At 39.3% G+C, this 26,701-nt stretch overlaps 2 protein-coding genes across 3 annotated transcripts in view; both read right to left on the bottom strand.

Annotated features, from left to right (window-relative positions):
- eml1 (echinoderm microtubule associated protein like 1) overlaps positions 1-7,468 on the bottom strand; it is a 44,813-nt gene extending 37,345 nt beyond the window's left edge. The window contains exon 1 of one of the 2 annotated variants that reach the window (XM_020713598.2): positions 7,319-7,468. In XM_020713598.2, coding sequence (XP_020569257.1) covers positions 7,319-7,346 — 28 coding nt within the window. In that variant the 5' untranslated portion in view covers positions 7,347-7,468. The remainder of the gene's footprint in view (positions 1-7,318) is intronic. The other variant, XM_020713595.2, reaches the window with a different exon arrangement.
- A 10,193-nt stretch (positions 7,469-17,661) lies between these two features.
- pkdcc (protein kinase domain containing, cytoplasmic) lies at positions 17,662-26,293 on the bottom strand. Its single transcript, XM_004082543.4, has 7 exons — positions 25,632-26,293; positions 25,105-25,236; positions 23,228-23,499; positions 22,903-22,982; positions 22,554-22,661; positions 19,012-19,188; positions 17,662-18,635 (listed from the first exon to the last, which is right to left on the bottom strand). The coding sequence occupies exons 1-7, from the start codon at positions 26,181-26,183 to the stop codon at positions 18,535-18,537; spliced, it is 1,422 nt and encodes a 473-aa protein (XP_004082591.1). The 5' UTR covers positions 26,184-26,293; the 3' UTR covers positions 17,662-18,534.
- Positions 26,294-26,701: the final 408 nt, after the last annotated feature.

Genomic DNA, 26,701 nt, shown 5'->3' with positions numbered 1-26,701 from the left:
GAGAGACAAGACATTTATACAAACAGGACTGACAAGACACAGGTGAAATCGATGAGGAGAGATTGGGATCAGGGAAGTAAAACTCAAAACCATGACATACAGGAAACCTTCAAAATAAAACAGGAAGCAGAACTCAATTCATGACAGAAACAAAAAACCCAAACCTTGACATTTACGTGATATTTACAAAAGATTTAAAAGGCAACATGTTAAATATATAGTCGATGTATATATAATACCTTATTATGGATAGCTGCAGATCCAGAAGTCAAGTAATATGTTGTCACAGTGTATCTGAGTGAAATATTGATACACTCCCAAATGGATGCTCAGCAGGGAGTCTTTAAAATGGGGATTTGAACCTGCAGTCTCCCAGGACATTAAGACAACAATTTCCTGCTTTGCACCCTTGTTTAACCATTATTTGCTGTTTTCTCCGTGTCTCCTCAGATTTCTGTTGTTTTTGGGTGATCATTTCTCGGTCTGCTCTTTGGTGGAGGAAACATTCCTCTAAAGGTTCAGGGTGACTGCGGCTTCACTTAATATCTTTTGAATGATCTTGCAGCAAAGACCAAAAAAGCAAATATTTTTTTAATAATATTTTTTCATGGCTCTTTATTTTGTCTTGTGCTGAAGGTCAAGTTGAATCCTCAGCCTTGCAACAGAAATTTATGCAGCCTTAATACATTGTGAAGTGTCTCAGAATGAAATGTAAACGCTGGAAAATCTTCTTGAAGACCATGAAAACTATGCAGAAATCTAAAATTAATACAAATAAATATATAAAATAAAATTATTCAGTAGGAGTGGGATTATATAAATAGACTTCTTCCGATTCTTTTTCAAACAATAAATCAAACTCTACTTGACTTTAGTTAATAATCACTATGTACCAAATTTATTGAATCTAATGTGACCCATGTATATTTATTGAATGCATAACTGTAAAAAACCTCTATTTATGATTGATGAGACAGTCATATGTTTGTATTTTCTAATCCATTTTTTCCTTATTTCTGTAATGAGTTTGATACATCTGTGTGATTTTGTTGTATCATCTACAATCAGTGCTTAAAATAAATCAAGTGAAATTGAAAAGAAACTAAACAAATTATAGAATCAAGTTGAAGCAAAGCAAAACAAAATAAATTCGACTATCTAAACACTTCAAATTGTGAAATGTCCATAATTTTTTAACAGAAAACATTCTCTTAACCCTTGTGCTATCTTAGATGACCCCACCCTTACTATGATGTGTTCTCCCTACCATGACAAAGGTGGATAAAGGTGGAAAGATTTCATGTAATCAATGGACTACAGTGAAGATCACAAATCATTGAAGAAAAAAGGTTCAGCGCACTGTCTAGTGGGTCTAGATGACCCAACTCGCAACGTTAAAGTGCCTAAGATAGCACAAGGGTTAAGCCTGTCCAGGCTGCAAACATGTGCATCTATTTTTTTTTTTCAAATAAAAGCTTAGACAGGAGCACTGATATCAAAGCAGCAGAAAACTGAAGCCAATGAGGTGAAATCGACTCGTAATTAAGATACCTCTTTTTGGGGGCACTGGCAGAGCTCAGCTTAAAACATATTTTCTGTCGCATGTAGTGTCAGGAATCTGGAAGTCAGATTTCATTATCTCCCAGAAGTGCCTCCGTGTTTTGTGGCAGGTATGTCAGCTGATGTAATATTTATCAAGCTGCAGTTCCACATTGCAGTAGATTTGAGGTGACGGGGCGCCATGTGTAGCCCGGCCTGACAGCCTGCGTGTGTAAACTGAAGGAAACTGAAGCCAACTTTTGTCGTTTGTTGTAGAAACGTGACCCAGATTCAAGAAGAGATGCCAGATGAGGGGGCTGAGAAAAAGCTGCATCATTCAGAAGGAAGAGACAGACTGGATTCAAACCTACAAAAGGGGAAATAGCTTTAAAAAAATCACTAAGCTGCCAGAAGAAACCCACTGTGATTGGCTTTAGAGACAGCTACAGGGAACATGGAGGGGATGTGAGCGTGGAGTCTAAGACGTGTGAAGGCAGCTGTGCACTGCAGAGCGCCGCTGTGCCAAGTGATGATGTTACAACTCAGAAAAACTGGGTCACTCGTGTTTTAATGCAGTTGAGCTGCATCCAGAAATCCAACAATGCAGAACATTGGCGGGGGGTTTGAATCAGGAATTTAACCGGCAAAACTAGCACTTCGGTCAATAAATAAACCTCAAATTGTCTTGTGGTGAAGTTGGGTAAATAAAACAAACAACAAACTGTTCGTTTTCTGTGTCAGGAACAACGTGGGAGATCACAGAGGAAGCATGTGAGCGAGGAAGAGGAGCATCTGCTTTTGACCTCAAAATAGCTTTTAATCCTGAGGCTAGGAGGCAGCGTTATATAGATCTGCAGCTTCTCTGTTATATGGACTCAGTAAGATTTTAGAAGAATTAGATTAATTAAATAAACAGTTTAGCTGCTTTTTTTTGTTGCATTTTTTTTCCCAACATTTGTGTCATACATCGCAGCACCTGAGTCAGCATTTTAAAAGCCGATCTTCTAAATCTCAGAAATCAGCTTTTAGATCATTATTTTATTATATTTTTTATTGCAATAAACCCAATCACACATTTACATTAACTATAAGCTAACGGGGCCCTAGTGACTAGCAAGCTGTCCAGGGTGTACCTGGCCTTTGTTGCTGGGATAGGCTCCTGCAACCCCATGACCCCAAAAGGGATTGAGTGGGTTATGAAAATGGATGATGGTCGTCAGTCTTATACACAACCGAATGTCTTAAGTCACAAATGAGAATCAATCAGCCATAAAACCTGAAGCACCATCAAGAACCACAACCTGTTTGAGATTTTATATTTGTCTCTGTTTTCACTGGTTAACTAACTGTCAGTTTGAAGAGTCACTGAGGAAAACCTGGTTGCCGCTCATTCCTACACCTACATGGTTGGCAACAACATATCTCCCCTTTCTACCAGCTCTCTCACTCAAGGAAAGCAATGAAATGCGATGAAAATCACATTTCTGTTGTTTCTAACATGTTTTTGTTGCATTTTTCTCATGAAAAAATGTCAAACAGCAAAGATTTTCAGTTGTGTGAAAAGCTTGTCATAGTTACACAAAATTACAATGTAGTATTTGGCCAACTTTTCAGTCGATACTATTTAAAAAAAAAGTGGAAAACATGCAAAAAATATATGTAATAAATCACAGACAGTATGATGTTGACATTCGGTACCGTTTAGGATAAAGATGGAGCCACTTTGAATAGTTGTTGAACTTGTTATATTAAAAAATTAAAAACTATTAGGAAATAAAAATTCAAATGCATTTTCCCAGCTTCTTCCCATCTGTTTCATCCTTCCAAAATCTATTGTCATCATCAATCATATAATCTGATCATGTGGCTCTAGATTATATATTTCCGCACATTCAGTCTGTTTTACTGAGTGAGGTCATCAGCTCAGAAGAACTGAAATTCGTCCTCCTCCTCCTTTGCATGAAATCCCAGCTCTGCAGAGGTGTGTGTGTCTGTTACGGTCACACATTTTTATTGCTCTGTGTGCAGGACTGTGCGTTCTCCTAAGCGATGACAACATTAATCACATCTGAGCAGACTGCTTAAACATCCACACCCTTCCCCCTCTTTCTGAAAGGCCAAGAACTCAGCTCTTTTCTCTGGAAGCCGGCTCAAATCAGCGTTTTTTCCTGAGCGCTCTCATGGATGTTTCAAAGTCAAAACTGGCTCCAAATCTCTGGTTTTGTTAAAACCCTGCAGCACAGTTTTCAGCCGAAACGAGGAAGAGCATCAGCAGAACCCTGTGGTGTCCACATCCAAGGCACAGATGGATGCTGACGTCAGATGGGCGCATGCATCATCATCATCTGCACTCTTCTGCTACACACTTAAAGACACACTTGCTGCTCTGTTCCACTGCTCCATGAGGTTGGAGGCAGTTGAGTTTGAACTGAATTCCACTGATGCTCTCCTTAATAGAAATGCTTTGTCAGCAGCAAAGTGGTTACCTTAGATCAGGGGGGGGCCAAACTTTTCCCAAAGAGGTCCAGATTTGGTGACAATGCAGTGCAAATGCAATGCAACAATGCATTGATCAAAACGCAAAGATCATTTTTTTGTGATGGACTCATTTTCATGTCTTCATATAGAAAACAAATGCATCTAAGTACATTTTTAGCCAAAATTTCTGTCAATTTTGTTCATTTTTCACATCGTTGATTCCCTGAATGTTTCATCTGGTGGTCCCTTCTGATGTTGAGCTTCTTGAATACAGCCATAGTCTCCTGGCATGTTTGGCATACAGTTATTTCATATTTGATTGAAAAAAAGGTAATTTCCTCTTGTCCTGGAGGCAGTGACCCTCAATGTGCTAGAAAGGGTGACAGAGCGGTGTTGCCACAGGTTTACAACAGCTTAAAACGTAATTTAGGCAACCATACAGCTTTTAATAGAGGCTGGGGGGATGCAAAATATTGATTCAATGAAAGCTGCATTTGGCCCACAATTGGACTTTGGACATGCCTGCCTTAAAAAATGTGGTTAAAATTGCAGTTTTCTTTAAGACAACCTTTAAAGGCTCCTGCAGCTGTGACACCACAAGAAAATAGAAAACAAAATCTGGTTTGATCTAAATGTAATGTTGTAATTGCCACAGTACCATTGTTCGAACACTGCGTGGCAGTCTCTCACCTTACCAACCGAGCTACCCAGCCGCTATGGCATAAACAGCCGCTAAATTCAAGTTTCAACCGCTTTTAAACATTCTTCACTTTTTCTCAGTAAAGTCTTCTTCTCATGGCCCTCCTAAGCCACTCCCAGTTTCTTCATTTCTCCACATTAACCCTTTTTTCTCCTAAAGGATCCTGTTTTTTTCTCTTTCGCTTACAAAATTTCTCCTGACTACCAGCAATGTAGATCTGTCCTCTGTAGAGCATGTTTCTTAACCCGATTATCACCAAACTACTACACAATACTGAATGAACTCCTTTTGGTATCTACAGAGAAAATTTGGGGCTTTTCAGTGATACCAAATGTGACCGGGTGGGGCTCTGGGAATTGTAGTTTTTGGTGGATTTAACCCTTGTGCTGTCCTATGACCCCACCCTTACATCGAAGTGTTCTCCCTACCATGACAAAGGTGGATAAAGGTGAAGAGGATTTCATGTAATCCATGGACATCAATGACGACCACAAATCATTGAAGAAAAAAGGTTCAGCGGACTGTCTAGTGGGTCTAGATGATCCAACTCCCAATGCCAAAGTGCCTAGGATTGCACAGGGGATAAACAAAATTGACTGTATTTTTCCCTGGTTGTCAGTGGGATTACACCGCCTTCTACAGGAGAGTGAATGAACTACAGCAACATTTCTTTTGTTAAAGCTGCTCTGGTCTCAAAGCATAAAAATCAACTTAATGGACATAATACTGAGCATTATAAATTTTATTTTAAAACGTTACCTAAACCTTCCACAAAGTCATATTTGCTGAATCATCCATGCAAACCCGCTGAATCTTTTTTTGGGGTTGCTGGAGCCTTTCCCAGCTACTATGGGGCAATGGGTTGCTGAATCATTGTTATGAAATTATTATTTTCTCATCTTAAGTCTCCTGCTGAGCAATTACTGCCAATAAAAGCTAAAAAAAAAAAATATATATATATATATATATATATATATAAGAGAAACATCGAAACAGCTAGCCTGGACATTGTAGCTGTATCTGCAAAAAGTGAAAAACAAAGATTTATTTTAGTTATTTGTAGTCTGTTTTGACTTTAAAGGTCAGCAGAAGGAAACATATCATCAAAACAGTCCCAACAGGACAACTGGGTTCAAACATGCTGTAAGCTTGAATCTGGAGCTGACTAAATGGGGTGTTACCAAATCATGCTGCAGTTTATTGCCAGGATAGAAAATTTTAGTCCAGACACACTGTTTATGATTAAGAAGCAATATAATGTCAAGACGATAGCTTCTGTAATTTATTTTGAGTATCAAGTTATGAAATTTGAAATGTCTAGAAGTTTATACATTTTTTTTGGTCTTTTTTTTATTTGCTTCCTTTTAATTTGATTGATAAACCAATCAATCAATGAGCTCAGGCAAACTTCCAATTTCCAATTTAGGGAGAAACTAAGAAATATTAAAAAAAAAACGTCTTAAATTTCTCCCCTACATGCCATTTCCAATTACATTAAAAAGTATTTTTTCCTTTTCAAGGTGATGCTAAATGTCTGCAGGAGTCCTGGATTAACTGGCAAATCATCAATTAGCGACGTACGGTGGGAAAGGGTTCAATTTCACATAAATGTGAGGACAATCAGGATTTGTTGACCACGCCAGGTGGATTCAGATTAACAAAACGCGTGAGAATTGTCTAGACTTTAGCAGATTGACGTGGTTTCCTGGAAAATGTAAGAAGGGAATGACTCAAAGTAGCAACTTCAAAGAGTTCTCATCCAACTGAGTCATGTTCAATCAGGCTGAGGAGGGAATCATGCATGGATTACAGCAGAACAGGGAAGAAACAAGCCACTTGGAGATTAACAACAACAACAAAAAGCCTGGAGAAGTTTCCTTTATTCTAACTGCTGTTCGCAAAATCATCAGTTTACTTTGACACTAAAACATCCACTGTTTGGACAGTAAGTCGGTTTGGAATATAGGCCGCTGAAGCAAATGAAAAAAAGCACAATAAAGAAGAAGAAAAAATCATTATAATCAAAGCAAAAAGGTGGCAGCTATGAAGAACCTACAATATGACACAATTTTTAGTTGTTTCACACTTTTTTCTCATGTATATAATTCCATGTGTTAATTCACAGTTTTGATGGCTTCAGTGTGAATCTACAATTTTCATAGTCATAAAATGAATGAGAAGGTGTGTCCAAACTTTTGGTCTGTACTGTATATATACATATATGTTTTCTAAATCATGAGTCACTCCAAACAATAGGAAAACAGAGACTTATACTCTGAAAAGTATACTAAATGAGTAAAAGCATGACCTTCTCCTTTGTTTTCCTCTTCTGTTGTCTTTATTCCTGTTCATTTATAATATTTTTTGGAGCCCAAATGACTTTGTTTACATGAAACCAGAAAGCATTCGATCCAAGACTCCATATAAGGCCTCAAATAAAACTGGATCCTGAATAGTTGCAGGCTGAGAAGTCCCAAAAGACAAAAGACCCTCCCCTCTCTCAAAACTGACGGGATGCAGATCCACTAACAGTTTACAGATTTGAGATATCAATCTACAGCGTGGATCCACTTTTAAGTCACATACTCTGAATCGACTCACCCATGGGTGGTCCCTCGCAGTCGGACATGCTTACAGGAGAGAAGAAGTGAAGAGGACAATGTCTTCTCTTTGAACCTCTCTTTTTCACTGAAAGTCTCCTTTGTTGCAGTTTCTTGACAGACTCTTCCTGCCCTTCTGGACTGACTTATTTCCCTTTCAGAGTGCTTGCTGGACTCCACTCACTCCCACTTTTCACAGCCTGACCAGTGGTCAGAACTTGTGTCAGTCAACGCCACACACTGCGCCATTGGACTCTAAATTTGTAACCAACAGCCCTCCCTTGGAGAACTCTTCTCTCATAACAGCAGGCTGTTGTGGTTTCTTGTGTTTCACTGACTCTTAATCAATTATATAAAAATGTATATTACATTACAAAGACACGAAATGTGTTCAAATGTCAGCTGAATTTCTTCTAAACGTTTCACCCACTGAGACTTCTCTCAAAGAGCTCCTGTTCTTCTGGCAGCAATACCACCAGTGTTCACTAGGGGACAGTGGTGCCCCAGTTAGTTCCTGCTACATCACATTTAAAAGCTTGTCTTTGTTGTTCTCAGCTTCTTAAGTGTCCTGGGTACTAAGCAAATTCCTGGGTCAGGTGACTTTATTTTTTCAGACCGTAAATGTAAGCATGACCTCCACGTTTTGTCCATTTTTACAAAAACAAGTCAGAGGATGAGTTTGTGAGAGGTTAGGGAGGGCAAAACTGGTTCTTTTTTGTATTTTTAATAAAGGGGACAAAAGGAAGGTGCTTTTTTTGTAGCTGCTTCTCAACGCGACACGGATTCCTAATCCACTTAAGTGTGCCAAACTAATTCAGTGCAGCTTTGATTAGTCCCTCCTCTCCTAACGTGGTTCACTCAGCTGACCCTTTGTCAGCTGAAATCCAGTATTAATATGAGGCAAAGGTTCAGCATGTGACTAAGTGGGGTCAGATGCTAGACTTGTCCAGCATTTCCAGTATCAGGAAGGGTAGGATTTAGCGGCAGATGTTGGTGGGGGGACATAAGGGTGAGATGTCAGAGGGCTTCTAGCTCTGTGATCTATCCTAGAGGCCCGCCACAGTTGCCACGCCGACCTGCAGGTCCAGCTTTCAAGCCGGGACCGGCTCCGCCGTTTGATCTCCGGCTCACGTTTGCAGAGGAGCCCGAAGGCCCTTCTGCAAACACAACCTAAACCTTCACCCCTCTGAGACCTCTTGACCCCGTGAGCTCTGGCAAACAGAGAGCAGAGCAGAGCAGCTACCAGGGACTCACTTGTTTTTTGCAACAAATTAAAAAAAAAACTAAAACATATCATGTTGTCATTTTTTTAATACAAGATGAATTGAAATTTCGTACAGCTGAAATATGTGCCCTTTTTGACATTTCTGAGTATGTTTACAGTGTCAACATTGACATTGTTAATTGTTTTAAGTAGATTTAAGTCAGAGGACACAGAAGAAACAAAAGGAATTGAGACATTTAAGTCCATTTTCGGACAATAATAAAACAAATATTTTAAATTTAAGTAAATATTTTCAAAATATAAGTTTATGTGAAGCTACTTCTAACAACAAATTCCAATTTTTCATTCCAGTTCAGTTTCTTTTTTTGCAACGCTTGTCCAAAGGTCGGCATTGTTCTACATGGGAACCGGCAGTCTGCGAGAGGAAGTGAAGGATCTTGAATTGGGCTGACCCAGGGGACAGCTCCTTCACATCCTGTCTGAGGCTGGTTTAAGCACAGAAGGGACTGGATCGAGCAAACCACATGCCAGCTTTGTTTCATTGAAGCGTTCATGGTTGGGCAAAGTCTGAACATTCCAATTAGCCTGATTTTTTGGAGTAAAATTCACTTTTTTTCTCTACGATCCATGTCTGAGTTCCACTGCTGTGACTTAACCTCCAGCCATCTTTTGATCTGCTTTAAATGCATTCCCAGTGGTCTTTTAATTATGATTATGCCATTTTTAGCCATTAGTTAGCACAGAGCAACCCAGACCCCCTTCCCTATCTTGCTGAGAACCCTCTGTTAACACGCTCTCCTGCTAGCTTACAGCCCCTCGCAACCCTAACCTAACAATATGGGTGCAACAATGATAATGAGAAATATCAGAGCTGTGTGGTTTTCATCCAGATAACAACTCAGAGGAGGAAAACGAAGACATATATGGAGCTAGTCATTTGTTAGAAACATAATTGTGAAGAGCTGGTTTAGGAAGAGAAGGAATTGGAATTTGTATTTAATAATTTTTCTTTTGATTCAAGTTGACATATTTTGTTATCGGGTATATTTTTTCTAAGGTGATAAATAGGAATTTGAACACATCTGTTGAGTAGTTAACCTTCATTTTGCTTATTTCTTCTTCTACACATTTATTCCTTTCTCATTTTTAGGTCAATTTCACATGTGGGTCATTTGTTACCACCAGAGTTTGGTTAAAAAAATTAATTATCCATGTTGTTCCATTATATAATAGTCCTATAAAGGGGACGTGGCCAATTGATTTTTGAGCCCTCTCACATCGTCCATTCCAGAACTTGTTTGTCCTTATTTATTGAATCATTATAGGTTACATCTGATTAAGATGAAGGTGAAGATGGACCAACAAAAACTGATTTGAAAGCAAACCAATAGGAGGACAGCAGGGGTGTCAAACTCCTTTTCACCGTGGGCCGAATCAGTATAGTGGTTGTCCTCTAAGGGCCAGATATAACGTATGTATGTATGTGTGTATTTATGTATGTAAATAAATGTAATGAAAAATAAATATAACTACTCATTAATGTTAAATAACTAATTTATTTATTTACTATAACTTTTTAAAGTGACTATTACAGTTGCATAAAAAACATGTGTTTGCTTGTTACTTTCGCATAAATCCTTTTAAATTGGATTCTGTCAGGTTATCTTATATGGACAGTGTTTAAGTCCTAATGTCTAGTTGCCCAATCCAAATTTTCAAGTCCAAGTCCAATAAAAATATATACTCAAAGGAAAAAATATAATAAATAGCTTCATACTAACAAACTTTCCCATAATATTTACATATCTTAAAAGGTTTCATGACTTTTTTCTGTAATTTTGGCCTCTTATTACTATTATTATTATTACTATTTTCTTAAAAAATTCCCATCAGGTTCTGCTTTATAGTCTTGATTTAGTGACGGTCTGGTTAAACTCTTATTGGTTATTCAAGGACAGATTTTTATGTACCTATTTATTTGGATTTTTTTATGCTTCTTTGTCAGTTTGCTTTGAGTCTCATTAAAAACTATTTTTCATTTATGGATATTTTAAAAAAGTCTCCTACATCTTATAAGAGAAATCTCATTAAGCGTTTAAAATCATCACTATGCATCATAAACGATAACAGTCTTTACAAAAAAGCTGCAAAAAAAGCAAGCAAATTGAAGCCTTTTTGAAGTGTTTTGAGGATCTCAGAGGATTGCCAAAGGGAAGAGAGAAAGCTGCTGTAAAATGCCAACGTTAATGATCCTCCAATTGCAACAGGAGCAGTGTATGCAGGTACTAATGAAGTCCTAATAGTGTCAAATATAACAGCCTCTGAATGATTCCACTAACTGTTTTATGGCTCTGTGGGCAGAACCCTAATTGAGGACTTGTGGCAAGGAGCTGCAATTCACAGCTTTCTGCAGGTTTAACGGCCCGAACATGGAGGCCAAAGCTGCACTTTACTGTGCCAAGAGGAGCACATGTGTGATACTGATACAATGTATTTCATCATGTCTATTTTTGATAAAAAAGGTCATCCGAAAACACATTGACCTTACAAAATGTTTGATCTTCTGTATTACTGCTCATAAATGGAAGGGGCTTCAGTCAAGTCTCAAATCTTTGCCCCTAAAGTTCAAAACAAGGCTCAATGTTTAAAAATTAGAGCTAAATCAAATTTTTTATTGTCACAAATGGACAATAAACAACTTGTAAGGACACAATAATCTGCATTTTCAATGCAGAAGTATTGAAAAGAGACATTTTTTTTACATTTTCAGACCTGACAACAGGGGCGGTGCTAAAGGGGGGCAGGGGGGAATAGCTGCCCCACTGGCAAAAAGCTTTGTCCCCCAATTTATGAGTCAATATTTGTATCCTTATTGACAAAGATTAAGAAATCATCAATAATGATACTTAAAAGCTTATGTAAGCACTGCAAAAACTACAAAAGCAATATTTTTGAATGAAATCTTAACCCCCCCTTAAATTATTTGCTGTGTGTCTGTATTGTGTGTCGGCCCATCTGGGCTTTCAAGACTTTCTACACATTTCTTTTCCACTGCTTTACATTAGTAATAGCACCTTGGCAAAATAAAAATGAAAAAACCTCTGAATTTTCAGTTTTAATAACAATCAAAAAACTTAAATACGTTTGTTGATCCTTTCATTGGTTGCAACCCATCCCCCCCACCCCCCCAATAAAATGTTTAGCACCTCCACTGCCTGAGAGTTATGAACTTGATCCAAAAACATGTACGGTAAATTTGAGGAAAATTGCTAAGAAGTCCCAAACCTCAGATCTTAAGGCTGTGTAACACACCCGCTACATACATTATTTGCATATCGCACAAATGAAAATTGATCATACGTGAATTAATGTGGAAAAAGTGAGAAAAGTTGTGGTCCGCGTGTATCACAAATGAACCACGTTAAAACCACGAAAAAAGTAAGAATAAACCACGCAAAGAACATGTAAATCAACGTAGAACATAAACTGTGCGTGATTATTGAGCTGTTTATATGGAATTCATTAGTGATTTGTGCGTCAATTATGTAATTTTAATGTGATCTGTGCGCCGTTTACGCGGTATTAAGGTTAAACATCGGTATACATCCGTAAAATGTCTGCTAGACATTTGTGGAATGGCCGTGGAAAGCCAGAATTTTGCCTATGCATCTCGTAAAAATCAATTGCCTAAGATTTACGTAATGATTGCATAACTATGTTAAATATGCAAAAAATGCATAGAAATACTTCAAAATTCTACATTTTTGGCCATCATCTGCACCATTGATGTTGCCTTTGTGGTCCTTAAATGTCGTTTCCAAATAAAACCACCTTTTGGCTAAAACTCACTGAAGATTCTTGCAGACGTTTTCCTATTAAACAGAAGGATTTGAAAGAACTAATTAATTAAATTTATGAGACTGCCACTCAGGGGGTCCTGGTGTATTTGTGGTTGAGGATTAACTGTAGAGAAGGAAGCAGAAGCCCCCCCCCTGCCTTCACTGCCTCCTGCTGAGAAACAGCCGAGGTGTGACGAAGGGGATTCCAGAGCTCACAAACAAAAGGCAGACGCTTTGATTTGAACCGCACTGATAGATGGAAACTGGCTCTTTAGCCGCCATGCCCCCAGGTTGGGAGGAGGTGGTGGTGGTGGGGTCCAGATGCTTCACAGCGGTTGTGACCTGGGATAAGAGGAGGGCTGGGGAGGGGGTAAATGAATGGTGAAGCTGTGGAGTGTTTGGCCTGAAGGAGTGTTGCGGCTATAGAGGAGGACGTATGCTGTAAAACGAGGCTCCACACATATACTCTGCATGATGGATGGACTGGTGGGGAGCAGGAGGGGGGCTCTGAAAGAAAAATGACCCCGAATGCTGCTGTGATCTCCTTGGAGGGAATGCTGAAGGGGGCACAGAAACATGTGGAGATCTCATAACCAAAAGACGAGACGAAGCGTTAAAAATAAACGCCTCCTAACACTTTAAACAGTGTGTTTCCACCAATCCTTTCAGATTTACAAGACACCACTTTAGATAACTTTTAACTTCTGGTTGACTTCAGGGCTTTTAAAAACCTGATCCAGCCCCTCCCTTTATGTAGGCAGGCAGAAAATGAAAGCTCTCTTCACACATAACTAGCTCTGTCCTTGAGGGGCTGCTAAAGCCATTAAAAGAGATCATATCGGCTCCAGACAGACAGACTCAGTTCGACAGCTGGATTGGCCTGCACACTAAGATGCCTCTGTGTTTGGAACAAGCAGACTAAATGTCTGGCTACTCTTCAGAAGCTCTCAGGTGTGACCGGCCTGTCTCTTGTGTGCAGCAGGCAGACACAGAGGTGTTTCAGCAGGGCCTATAGAGCCAAATGAATATCTGCTTTATCCCCCTGGTCACAGGCTGCATATGTTCCTTCTCTAACACAAGCCAGATCTTCTTTCCTGCACAACTATGCAGGCTTTCACTGACTAAATGCATATTTTTAGTCTGAGCGAGGGTCAAACGCTTTGCCAACGACCTGCCTGACACGTAATTTCTCCCAGCAGCTGTGGCTTGCAGCTCTGCATCTGAATCCAGTTCTGTAGCTCACCCACAAATGAACACGTGTGTGTGTTTGAAGTAAAAGCAGCAGATTTTTTTTTTTTTTTAACTCAAATGTCATTCCCACTGCAAAGTTAGAGCAGCTAAAGCCTGAGTTCCACTGAGAACAGCACACGAACATGCACACGCGGCTCTTCCCTAAAATTGCTGATGGCTTGTTTTCATGAACTGATATTATTTCCAGATGGAGGTCATGAATAAAACCTGACGGAAACAAGTCTGGTGAAATTGGAAACTTAAAAAAACAGAAATGGAGGCATAAGGAGCCTGGTTTAAAAAAAGAAAAAGGGGAAAAAAATGTTTTTTTTTCTTTGCTGCCTCTATGAGACGCTCTGAAAGAGCACCCTGTCAACTGCCTGTTTAAAAAAACAGAAACTCAACACATGAACAGGCAGCTTACTGTGTTTTTAAATATTTCATCATGGGACACTTGCAGCTACACAAAAGGACTTTCAAACAAGACAAAATACAAAGGAGCGCTGAGAATGAACATAAAGTAAACAAAAAGCTACAAGAGAGGAACTGATACACCAACCCCGGGCAACGAAACGCAGATGAGAACAAAGAAAAGTGGCACAACGTGCTGCAGCAGATCTGGAAATAAAGAAAATAACATGCTGTAAAAATGTAAAAAGCAGGATCATTTGCATTGAAAAGTGAAAACTTGCAAAGAAATTTAAGATTTAAAGAGGTTCAATCTATGGAATCTTTTTTTCTATACTTTATTTTTTCCTGTTATTTTTTCAATTTATTTTCACTATTTTTAATAGTGATGGCTTCCAAAAAAATCAAAACACTGATGCAAGTTGAAGCTACAGCAATCAGTGCAACTTTAAAACCATAAAACATCCTCTGCATGTCTATGATTGTAATTCACTTTTTACAGCTCTCCATATGGTTGAACCTCTAACCAACACCAAAAGTAGTGGATTACATCAGTTTGGCTCTCCTTTAATTCAGAGTCTAGATCTCAAACAGTCAAGTTAGTTTAGATAACTTCACATGGGAAGGAGACATTGCATCATTATTATTTTTGTTTTTTTGATAGACTGAAGTCCTCCAGACATCTCAAATCAATAAAAAGACTGATCTTCTGTGCATTTTTGGAGGAAACTTTCAAAATGTTACACATTAGCCGACATATTCAGATCCTGTAAATCAATGCTGAAAGGATTTCTTTTGCTTTTAATTATGTTTTCTCATCTGTTTTTAATCAAGAGTCATCGAATAGAGTTTTATTGCATCTTTGTTATGATTTTCATTCGTCATTTGTGCAGTATTATTACATTTGTTTTGCCTTTCATGTTTTCTGTAAATCTTTATGGTCTGCTCTGAAGAAAGGTGACAGTGTTGTTGTCAGTAAACATGGAAGTATATTAAGTGCGCATGGGGTGAATTTTGTCAGCTATGAAGACAAATAAAAGGTCTGATAGTAACTAACAAGAAAATGAACTTTACATGCATAAAAAACAAGCCTTAAATGAACAATTTTATATAGAGTCAGCATGTGAAAAATATTGTAAGTGTATCACCAACTCCTTTCTGTTAAGTGTCTTCAGGGGGATGAATTGAATCGAATCGAAACAAAACGAAACAAAACAAAATGAAATGAAACGAAACGAAACTAATCGAATCGAATCGAATCGAATCGAATCGAATCGAATCGAATCGAATCGAATCGAATCAAAAAGCAACTTTTCAAATATTTTGGGACACCAAATTAACCTATTTGAAAATGGGTCAACGAACAAAACAAAAACCAAGGAGACCCAGGAACATGTATAAAAAGCTTGAATTTAAAACCTTGATGGTCGCAGTCACACCTGATGTATTTAAAAAACAATTTAATCTATTTCCCTTGATTCTTTTGAAAGCCCCGTCATAAATTATCCAACACCAGGTAATGTCTTTTTCAAATATACTAGAAGAAAATTTAACTTTTGCTGTAAGTTCCTGAGTGCAACATAATTTCATTAGCAGGTCATGAACTGAGCTTTGAGACTCTTTTTGTTCGGTCTGATATGAATCTTTTTTGCATCTTTTCCAGATTGTATTAAAATGTTTTGAAATACACACCTGGGAATTGAAAAAGAAGAGCTGTACTCTCCTTTCTGGAACAAATATGAAGTTCATTATTTGTTCCAGATAATGACTCCATTTCATGAAGATGTACATCTTGAAACTCTTTCATTTTTATTTTTTCCCCTACTCTTGGATATTTATTTCAGTATAAAAACAGAGAAAAAGTTTAGGCTAGTTTTACAACCTCTTCACACGAACTTGTAATTGTTCTGATAACAAAACACAGACTTAGAGGAGCAGGAACACATTATGGTAACTAAACAAAACCAGGCATGTCATTAGTTTCCCCTGTGTGTGTAGAGTATGGGTTGTCTGTCACATGTATACAAAACACAAATGTAAGTGATGTCACCACAGTCTTTAGAATGGGCTGTTTTTTATCTTTTTCAGTGTTAGTTAAAGCGGTGCTATGCTGGCAACTAACATTTACTGTTAACATAACAACATTTTCATTTTCTCATCAAAAAATGTCCTCTTTTTTTCAAAAAACAATTTGAATATTATATATTATTCATGTTATATATTATTTTTCATTGAACTTCTAGTTTTTTCCTATGTTTTTCTTTCCATTTTACAGGTGTAACAACTTTCTCCCCCAAACATTTTTCCCGAAATCCTTTAAATTCCTTGTTATAGTCTGTTTATTTCAGCGCAGATTAAACATAGCCCTTTCTGTCCAGATGCATTAGTTGCTCTTGTTGGTTTAATCTAATCTGCAACAGACACCTTATCGTCAAGATCAGGAATAATCAGTCTAGCTTTGTCCTGACAGCAAGGGGGCAAACTTAAAGCAAAGGGACCCTGGGGCGTCCTTTCTGTTGGTTCCATAAAACAAATTTACTGACAAGGACATGACTTTCCAAGTTGGTCGTGGTTTAAATAGTAAAAAAGTGACCACACAGATACCTTTAATTTGTGTTTTCTTTCCTTCTTTTACCTCTTAGCAAAAAGTATTTATTATTATTAAGTATACTTGAGAATAAGTATATGGCATGTATACTATAGTCCAGGGGTCTGAGGGTCCAGAACCGCATGTGGCTCTTGTTCAGTTTAAAAAAAGTTTAAAAAAGTAAACCAACTTAGCTCTGATTTATTTTGGATCGTTGGATTTACAAATTTCTGGCTCCACGAATAGTAAAAGTAAGTTGTGTTTTTTTTATCATTGCCGACTTAACACTGTAATGCTGAATTGGGAGGATTTTATGTGACACAATGTGTCTTTTATTTTATTTTTAATTATTGCAAAAATAAGCGATAGCTCTTTTTTATATATTATAAAAGAAACAATAACATAAATACAAATAAGCATCTTATACTTTTTTTAATAGTAACATTGTGGCTCCTATTGGGGGTGTAGTCAGTGAGAAATCAACCTGAATGGCGCTTTACATGTTGACAGTTTTTGCCCCCTGCTAGTTTTTTTTAATTTTGACTAATCCAAGCTAAGTGCTATCCTAGGCACTTTAACATTGGGAATTGGGTCATCTAGACCCACTAGACAGTGCAGTGAACTTTTTTCTTCAATGATTTGTGATCTTCACTGGTGTCCATGGATTACATGAAATCTTTCCACCTTTATCCACCTTTGTCATGGTAGGGAGAACACGTCAATGTGAGGGTGGGATCATCTAGCATAGCACAAGGGTTAAAATAGATCAAAAGATGATCAGAGTGGGACTTTAACAACACATAGCAGATTCTTTTCTTTGTTGTTTTTCTGTGCCAACTGCAAACTGTAAAAGTTGAATTCTACAGCAACAAATCCTGCTGGATTTCCAAAGGCCACCCTGCAGATCTGCTCTTATCTCAGCCTCACCAGGTTCCTCCTAGCAGGGACAGATGGCAGCCCATTCATGTGCAAACCACAGACTGAGCTCCGATTGTCCTGAGGACATCTTCTGTCTTACAGTCAGCCTCCCCCAACCCAAAGAAAAAGCTAGTAAGTGACTTCATTTACATTTATTAATTAAGGCTTATAATGAGCTCAGCATGCTGGTGCATTCGGCTGCTATTATGCAAACTGCAGAGCCGTGTTGCATTTCGGATTAACTTCAAGTGTGAGCCTGCGAGCAGATAAGAGACATAATTAACAGATATTCAAAATCCTCCCGGCCCCACTGGGGAAAAAAAACTTGCAGCAATAATGATGCAATAACAATGCTAAGGAATCAAATTCAAAACATTCTGTTTATAGAAGTACAAATTGTACAAGCAAAAAAAAAAAAAAAACCGAAAAGCATTCATTTTTCACTGAAAAATAAAGGTTTCACCTACAAGGTGCACATAAAATCAAATGCACAAAACATGTAAACACACTTACATTTTTGATTGTATAAATTAGGACAAATGTTTGCAAAACTAAAGTGGAATGATCTCTTTGGCGTTTGTTGATGTGTAAATGTTCACTGTTGAGAGCCAAACCTCAGAGCGTTTGTCTAAAAGCTCGCACGCCTTTGTTATCTTCAGGTTTCAAACCCTGAGATGCAGCAGTTCCTCCAGTTACTGCTCAGGATTAAAGTATTACTACAGGATTGAAGCCTAACAACAAAAACTAACACATGCCACATAAAAAGGCCACGTATTGAAAAAAAAAAAAAACATGTCAAGGTTTTTTCCTTCCTAATTGTACCTGAAGGGAAATCCTTTTAAAATGGTTGGCGGAGGAGCAAGCTGGCAGTCAGCCTTATAAAAACTTCACATTCACTCGCTCGCTTAAAAAAAATAAAAGTCTAGAAGCAAGCTGCAATTCAAAAGGGGTGCGGGGGGGCATTGCTGCAATGGCAGAGCTGGCTCTCATCCCGTTTGGTCTGCGATGCGTCACAATGAAGGAGTCTCCAGAGATTTCTTCACGTATACCTCTGATGAATCATCGGGCACCAGGTGACTAAAGCTGCGCTTGAAAGAAGCGAGGAGGCGACCTGCAGAGGAAACAGATGCGGTCAACGTGTATGAACTCGCTGTATTTCAAGTTTATGAATACGTTTTAAAACATTAAAAAGAGAAACCTGCCGTTAGAAGTCTATGTCATACTGGGTTAATTTGACTTTAAAGATTTGTATGCAATAAAATCTACATTTTACCACAGTAAATGAATAACTTTGATCTCCAAAAGTAGGTTTAAAAATATATTTTTTTAATCCAATAACTCATTCTGTATTTAATTTTTGACCAACAAACAACATACTACTATTTATGCCACTGTTTTTATTCTTACTCATGCAATTTGTTTCTCTAGCTGTCATTATTGTTGTTGGGCTGCTGGAACAGCACAATTATTATGGTAGATCTGTAAACCTGTCCATGTCTTCTGCCCCGTCAGAGTGAAGCTGCTGCACTGAGAGTGGGAGTTGCAGACATGAGCTGCCTCTTTGGCACCGTGGACGGACAGTACGCAGCCGTGCTGGCTGTAGGAGGGCCAGCAGCGGTAATCCACGTTCCCGGAGGTTCCCACACCGCGCATCACAGTGTAGTCTAACCAAGAAAGAGAGACGTCACTGAACATGAGGCCAAAGGGAATTTTTTATGACTATGTCATTCTCTGAAAATCACATGGAAATTTATAATAAAACATGAAAAAACTGCATTCTCTGTATAAAAAAACATTACGATTTAGTTCAATTTAAAGGCCATGTCACACAGCCACTATGGACATTTTGTGCATATTGCACAGAAGAAAACTGTTCATACATGAATACATGTGGAAAAAGTAAGACAGTTGTGGTCTGTGTGTGAAATTTTCACAGATGTATCACAGATGAACCACGTTAAAACCACTTAAGTAGTACGAATAAACCACGGAAAGAACATGTAGGTCATTGTAGAACATGAACGGTGCGTCATTACTGTGCTATTTAGTAATTCATGCATCAATTATGTGATTTTAAAGTGATTTGTGCGGCGTTGATGCGATATAAAAGTCATACATCGGTGGAAAGCCACAAGTTTGCGCATGTATCTCGTAAAAAATACTGCACAACTGCATGAGATTAGCGCAATAATTGAGTATAAACTATGTAAAATAAGCGTAAACTGCGTAATTTTCGGCCGACCAAAGTATTTTTGAACAGCTCAAAACCGAATTCACGTAAAGAATCGTCGGCCGAAACCCTCAACGGACATCTGCGCACATCGACGAATGACGAACGCAAGAAACACTTAGGAATTTCACACAAGTATCATGAAAGACTGGAATTTTATACATTGAAAATGCGCAAAATGTTAGTAGAGCCTTAACATTTATCCTGCAAGCAAATCCAAGCATTCACCAATTCTAAAAAGTTATACCAAAAAACTTGAACAGTTTTAGTTTTACTGCAGTTTTTGCTGAGATATTACTTTGAAATGTTTGACACGTCAACAAATGTGCAATTCCCCTTTAATTTCTAAGCCTGGAGTTCACTTCCCTCCCTCCAAACATTTGTGTTACATTCATCATTATAACTCCCCCAGTCAGGCGTCCCGAGGACCGGGCCTTAAATCATCTGCTCCACATTAGCCGGAGCCAAGACACAGAAACACACATTCGTCTGCACACATTTTCCAGTAATGGACAAAAGCTTCATCTGGGGGGGGGGGCACATGGTTTAAACTGCTAACCTTTCTAAATGGCAAAACACAGCCTGCGCTTGCATGTGCACAAGAAAAATACAACAAATGGGGGTTCACATTCAGAAAACGGACAAATCTCATCTCCTTTTTACACATTTTTAAATCTCCCAAAATGTAACCAGATATTCTTAGGATTGAGGCTCCCACCCTCCTTACAGCTGGAGAATGTATTTCCACATTTGGATTTCTACATTGGATAAAGATATTTCTCAAACGAACAAACAAATTTGTTGAGTTTGGTGAAAATATTTCACTGAGCTCCACCATTCCCTGAATAGCCATTGCCTGAATTACGCAAAACCGTAAACCAACCTAAGTTCATCTTTTACTCCTAACTCGCCTTAGAACAAAATGTACTGATAAGAAAAATGCCAGGCCGACACACAATTTAACAACAATGTCAAATTTTATGTTGTGTATACGGTGCACATAATGTTAAAATTACATAATTGAATCACGAATCACTAATAAATTCAGGCTTTAGCGTTGATAAACATGTTCTTTGCGTGGTTATTCATATTCCTGCCGTGGTTTTAACATGGTTCATTCGTGATACATCTGTGAAAATTTCACACACAGACCACGACTTTTCTAATTTTTTCCACGTATATTCATGTATGAACAATTTTCATCCGTGCAAATACGCGTACAGTTTAGAGCCAAATCCGTATTTTTTCTACGTCACAATTACACTTTTTTTCTAATGCCATTTTTGTGTCTGCTCCTGATTCACAACGATTTGGATAAAGAAAGACTCAGAAATGCAATTTTGAGCTTAATTTTCTTATGTCCTCCATCATCAGTGAAATACCACAAGAAACATGTTAAAAACACCAAAGTTATTATCAGAGTGTGTCTTAAATAAAGTCCACTGCCACTTTGGCTTGACCTAACGGCCCCGTTTTCATTGTTTAAATGACAGTTGGACATTTTCGGGAAGATTTTACTTGCTTGCTTGCTAGATGAGGTCAAGATAAGACAATCGGTGCTGGCTGGCTTTTAGCACAGAAGACTAGTCAGGGTTTTTTATTTTGTTGTAACAGGAAACAAAAAAACAAAACGAAAACCAGCAGGCTGGTCTGCCACCTCGTGAATACCTCAGTTTTAGTTAACCTTAAAAATGTGCAGAAATAATAAACAGACATTTTTTTTAGCCTTATCACACGCTCAGCAGCTGCAGTTGCACCACCTCCTTGTTAAAGCTCAAACACTCCCTCCCTGTGTCAGTCAGGGTGCCCCAGTCTCTCCACCCTCGGACCTGTGATTAAACTGACAAAGCGCTGCTATGTAAACAGTCCGGCATCTGGGGGAGGGAAAAATGTCTTCGCAGGAACGCCAGCCGCCGTTCTGTTATTAATATTTCATGCTGCTGAGAGGAACGGCGGCATGGTGAGTGGAATCAAGGAGAGAAGAGGAGGGAAAGAGGCGGAAAGTAAAGAAAAATAAAGTATCAAAAAGGTTTTTTTTGAGGATTGGATTTGTAAAATTGAAAAATATATGTTGTCTTTGTATTTTTATGCTTCATAAAAGGAAGAAAAAAGAAAGAGGAACTAAAACTCTACGCATTCAAGACCAAGTTCTTTTAATTTAAAAAATAGAATTAATTCCTTCCTGTTGGTTGAAAATATCGTGTTCCTGTGACATTTTTCTTTTGATGGAAGACATATCTGAACTGAAAGAGTTTTTATTTGGGATTAGAATGATTGTTTTACATGGTACATGCTTTTTTGTCTTTTTGTTTTTTATATATATTGTGACTTGTAAAAAGCTCCTTGCGACTTCAGTTCTGTGAAAAGTGCTTCATAAATAAAATTTACTTACTTACATCAAGGAAATAAGCTTAAAATTCAGAGTATTTATTTATTTATATAAATCCTTAGCCGACAAACAAATACTGTGTGGAAAAGAGCATATTCGTGACCTAGAAAATTCGCTGGGCGGGCCACAAACTCCATGATCCGGGATGTTAATAAGGAAGGGAAGAGGGGGCGGAGTTGCACTGCACACAAATATCTAATGAAATACTATGGGAAAACTTTGAAAACAGCTGAAAAGATGATGGGAGTGGGTCTTTAGAGGAGAGATTCTATATTTTCCCCTTTTAGATAATATAAAAACAGAGGTTTTTTTTTTATGGTAAAAGCAACCAAAAATCACAAAAAAAGGGCAGGAAGAAAGTTTCCAGGAGAGCTTTACAAAAAAGTAGCCTCCATTCCACCAGCACTGACCTCTGAGTATGGATGGAGGTATGTTGTCCAGGTGTAGTCCTGATTTATACAGGTGGAGGATGTGTTCGAAGGCCTCCAGCGTCTGATTGACATCAGCTGTCAGTTCGCCTGGACAAACATGAAGAAGTAAGTAGCAGGTCTGAAGAGCTTCCGTGCACTAATAAACCAGATTCTCGGTTTTCCTCCCCCATGCGATCCCAACAGATAAAAACTCCAAAGGAACACGGCTTTGAGCTCATTACAAGAGGCATCCTGACAGGGGCATGCCGATACACGACGCTTGCATAATGGAAGGACTCGCTTTCTGATCTTCAATAGTTAATCACGTCAAGATGAGTCCCGTCCTCACCTGTGGTGTTCATGATGTGGTCGACCAGGTGTGTGAGCCTGGGCGGGGCCTGGTGAGGCAGCAGGTAGGTGAAGAAATACCTGCGGCCAGTCAAGAAACAGCATTCAGGAACGGATCAAGGAAGACAAGCCCTGTCAAATCACGCCGGCAGAACATGATTTTTCTCACTCTGCTTGCTCCTCGGATGACCCATAAATCCTCAAACCCAGTAAATCCTGATCCACTTTTCCACCTGTTTGTCTTTACTACCCTCCGTTAAGTGTCAACTTAACCTGTTTTCAATCGATCACACATCCACCGTTAGGGCAAAATGTTTATGAAGCACCTGTAGGCGTTGTAGATGTTCCTCTTCTCGTTCCGACGCTCACACAAGCCCTGAGCCGAGCAGGGCAGAGAGAAGTTTCGCTGCGGAAACTGCAGCGTGCAGTCTTCGTCCGTCTGACAGACCGTCTCCTTCGGGCTCCCGTCATCCAGGTCTGTGAGCTTCAGCTCGCCGGACACGGTGACAAACTGCTGCGGCTGGAAGTCCAGCAGGCCTATGGAGCCCAGCGGGGACCGGGACAGGAAGTGAAGCAGCCGGACCAGGTCCAGACACACCTGGAGGTCAGAGATGAGAACACCTGAATACCTGGACTGGGAAACTCACATAAAGGAGTTTTATAAGAACATTTATGATGTGAGACTTTCAAAATACACTTTTTTTGTGTTAGTCCAACTCCAGTCATCTTTTGATCTGTTTTCAAGGCCTTCGCAGTTTTTAACCCTTGTGCTATCTTAGCTGACCCAACCCTGACATAGACATGTTCTCCCTACCATGACAAAGGTGGATAAAGGTGGAAAGATTTCATGTAATCCATGGACACCAGTGAAGATCACAAATCATTGAAGAAAAAAGGTTCGGAGCACTGTCTAGTGGGTCTAGATGACCCAACTCCCAATGTTAAAGTGCCTAGGATAGCACAAGGGTTAATACATGATTATACATTTTTTAGCCAAAACAATAAATCAGAGTCATTTTCTAGGACAGTTTCTGCAGAGCTGCAAAAATCCCATCATCCATCAGTTTACAGTCAGATGATGGGATCCAGTCAAAAAATATGCCACAAGAACTTGTTAGAAACACCAAAAACACGATTTTCATCGGAGTGGGTCTTTAGGACAAAGTATTCAACAACAATAAAACATAAATGGGTATTTATTTTTCTCGTTTTAAGTATTTAAACAGCCTATTTTCATCTTATTTTTCTCAACTTTGTCTTATCATTTTTGTCAAGGTTTCATCACTGAACAAAGAACAAACAAAAAAACATTCAAACATGAGCCAAAGATAATAAAAATTCAGAAACTGAGAAAACTTATGGAACTATGTTCAAACAATCTTGACTTGTGAAGAGTTTTTTCTATTCTTTTGTGATTTTGTGAATATTTATTATATTTGTAAGTGGTACGAATGTATGCGAATGATATAGTAAGATGGGGGGGGGTTCAAAAGATTTTTCTCAGCCACTCGTTGTTTGATCACTTTCTGTTTATCATTTTTATTTAACTACAACAAAAAATTCAGAAAAATCTTTTTTCTAATTTACGATGAATAATTTTACTTTGTGCTTGAAAATAAAATGATAATGTTGTGGAGCCTATTGTTGTCCCTTTTCAAATATTAGGGAATCAACATGAAGTTTTGGATGCTTCTGTCCGTCACTGCAAACATAGCTGCGGTGTTTGGTAATGCTCGGATGTCACTCGGTGGGATGAAGGGTACTGGATGAAACCAAACACCCCTGGATTACTGCAGCTGAAAGGAGGGGGGTGGCCCCTGCAGGCCGGGGGTCCCGTCATGCCCTGCTGTGGGTGACGCAGCAAAATGAAACCCACAATGTGGAAAACAAAACAAAAAAAGCCACAATTTTTTTTTCTCCCTCTCCTCCACCTCCCACCCCTTGTTTCTTTCAAATGCAGCCATGCACAAAGACGGGTGCATATCTGGATCACTGGAGTGTAAATTCAGATCCTGCTGACTATCGCTGGGAGTGTACCTTCGATGGGGGGTGGGGGGTGAGCTAAAACCGTGCTTTTAGGTAGGTGGGTGGGAGATGACACCCCAGCTAAAGGTGGATTAGCTCCAACGTCATGTCAGTAGGGAAAATGTTGAACGTTTGGAGGGTTTCAAGCATCTTCGACGCATAACTTCTGCCGGCCTACCCTGAATCTGTCCTCCCAGGGGCTCTGGAGAAGCTGGATCATTTGGAGAGGATCCCCCCACTCCAGAATGACTGCCAGACGTCCGGCCTCGACTCCTCGTCCTCCCTGGACTCCCGCACAGTGACCCTTTAGCTGCAGAGAGGAAAGAAGGAGGCTTTGTTAAAGCGGTCGGCCGTTTCAGTCACTTTGTGACAGAAAAGGAAAGTTTGAAAGGCTGAAATGTGACAAACAAGGGATTTTTCCCTCATGAAATCATTCACAGCTAAAACTGTCAAGACAAGCATGTGAATTCAGTTCACTTCTCAAAATTGGCTGGAAAAGTTTTAATGAAGAAACTCATGATAGCAGGCATTGTGCTCGCCTGCCAAATTTGACCCAAGGGTCACAGCAGGGACAGGGAATTTAATCCAATTAGAAGAAGCTCAGTGATACAGACAAAAAAAAGTGAATTTAATTATTTTGTCTATATGTAGATGTAATTTACGAACCAGAGCTCACAAACTATAATAAAAAAAATGACAGTTTACCTTTATGATGTTTGGATGCTGCAGTTTACGCAGGAGGATCATCTCCTTCTTCAGTTTGTAGGAAACCAGCTCCCAGCAGCCCTCGGGATCCTTGAACTCCTCTAAGCACCTTTTCATATCTACGCCCTGTTCATTGACCAGCTTTAAGGCCACAGACTGACCTCCAGCCAGGCTCGCTTTAAAAACCAGCTTGGTGTATCCCGAGCCGAGCACCTCCAGCGCCTGCATGTCCACCAGAGCCTCGCAACCCACTTCATCCAGATGCGCCTCCGTGGAGCCAAGCGTGACCTCACTAGTGGAACCCACGAGAAGTCGACTTTCAACCCCTGATGGTTCATTGCCAGCCTCCTGGTGGAGCAGCGGGATGAGTTCTCTGCGTCTCTCCTTCAGCTGGCAGAGGAACGCGTCGCGCAGCAGCTCCTCTTCATCACCAGCAGCAGCTGCGCCGGACAGTTTGGCTCCAAACTGCTGCACACTGCTGATCAAGAGCAACAGCAGCGCGCAGAGAACCACAAAGGCCAGAAGGGCAGCCACGCGTAAAGAGCCGATCATCTCCCTTTTGGCACGGCCGCCGCGCCACCGCTGGAAGGACGCACAGCCGCGGGCTGAGGCCACCACTTGCTCCCAGTTTGGGGAAAGTCTTTCTGCAGGAGAAACGTCTGGTTACCCGTCTCCACCACCTCCCAGAAACTCCCTCTGGAGGTGTGTCCTGTCTGCGCGAAACTTTACACCCAATGGACAAAATAGCAGGAGCGCACAACCTCATGCTGCCATCCAGACCTGACCATGATAGCTAAATAAGTCCAAACCTTTTGCAATAAATGAACAAAATAAAGCACGCAAATAAGCCCGTCTCACACTATAAACATACATTTTTTAAAATATTTTAAATTAATTGATCTAAAAATTCTAGTTTTTCCCAAATTTTAAAATTTTTATTCCTTAAACTAAGGTTTTGCAGTGCTGAAAAAGTTATATGAACTTTTTTGGACAAACACAATGTTTGTCACTTCTACAAAGTGTCCGCCAGGTGGCAGCAAAGCACATCCTACCAGATCTTAACATTCCCT

Source organism: Oryzias latipes, chromosome 22, assembly GCF_002234675.1.
Source record: "Oryzias latipes chromosome 22, ASM223467v1".
NCBI classification, from domain to species: Eukaryota; Metazoa; Chordata; class Actinopteri; order Beloniformes; family Adrianichthyidae; genus Oryzias; species Oryzias latipes.
Note: the sequence above shows the minus strand (reverse complement) of the source record. Positions and strands in the feature narration are given on the sequence as shown.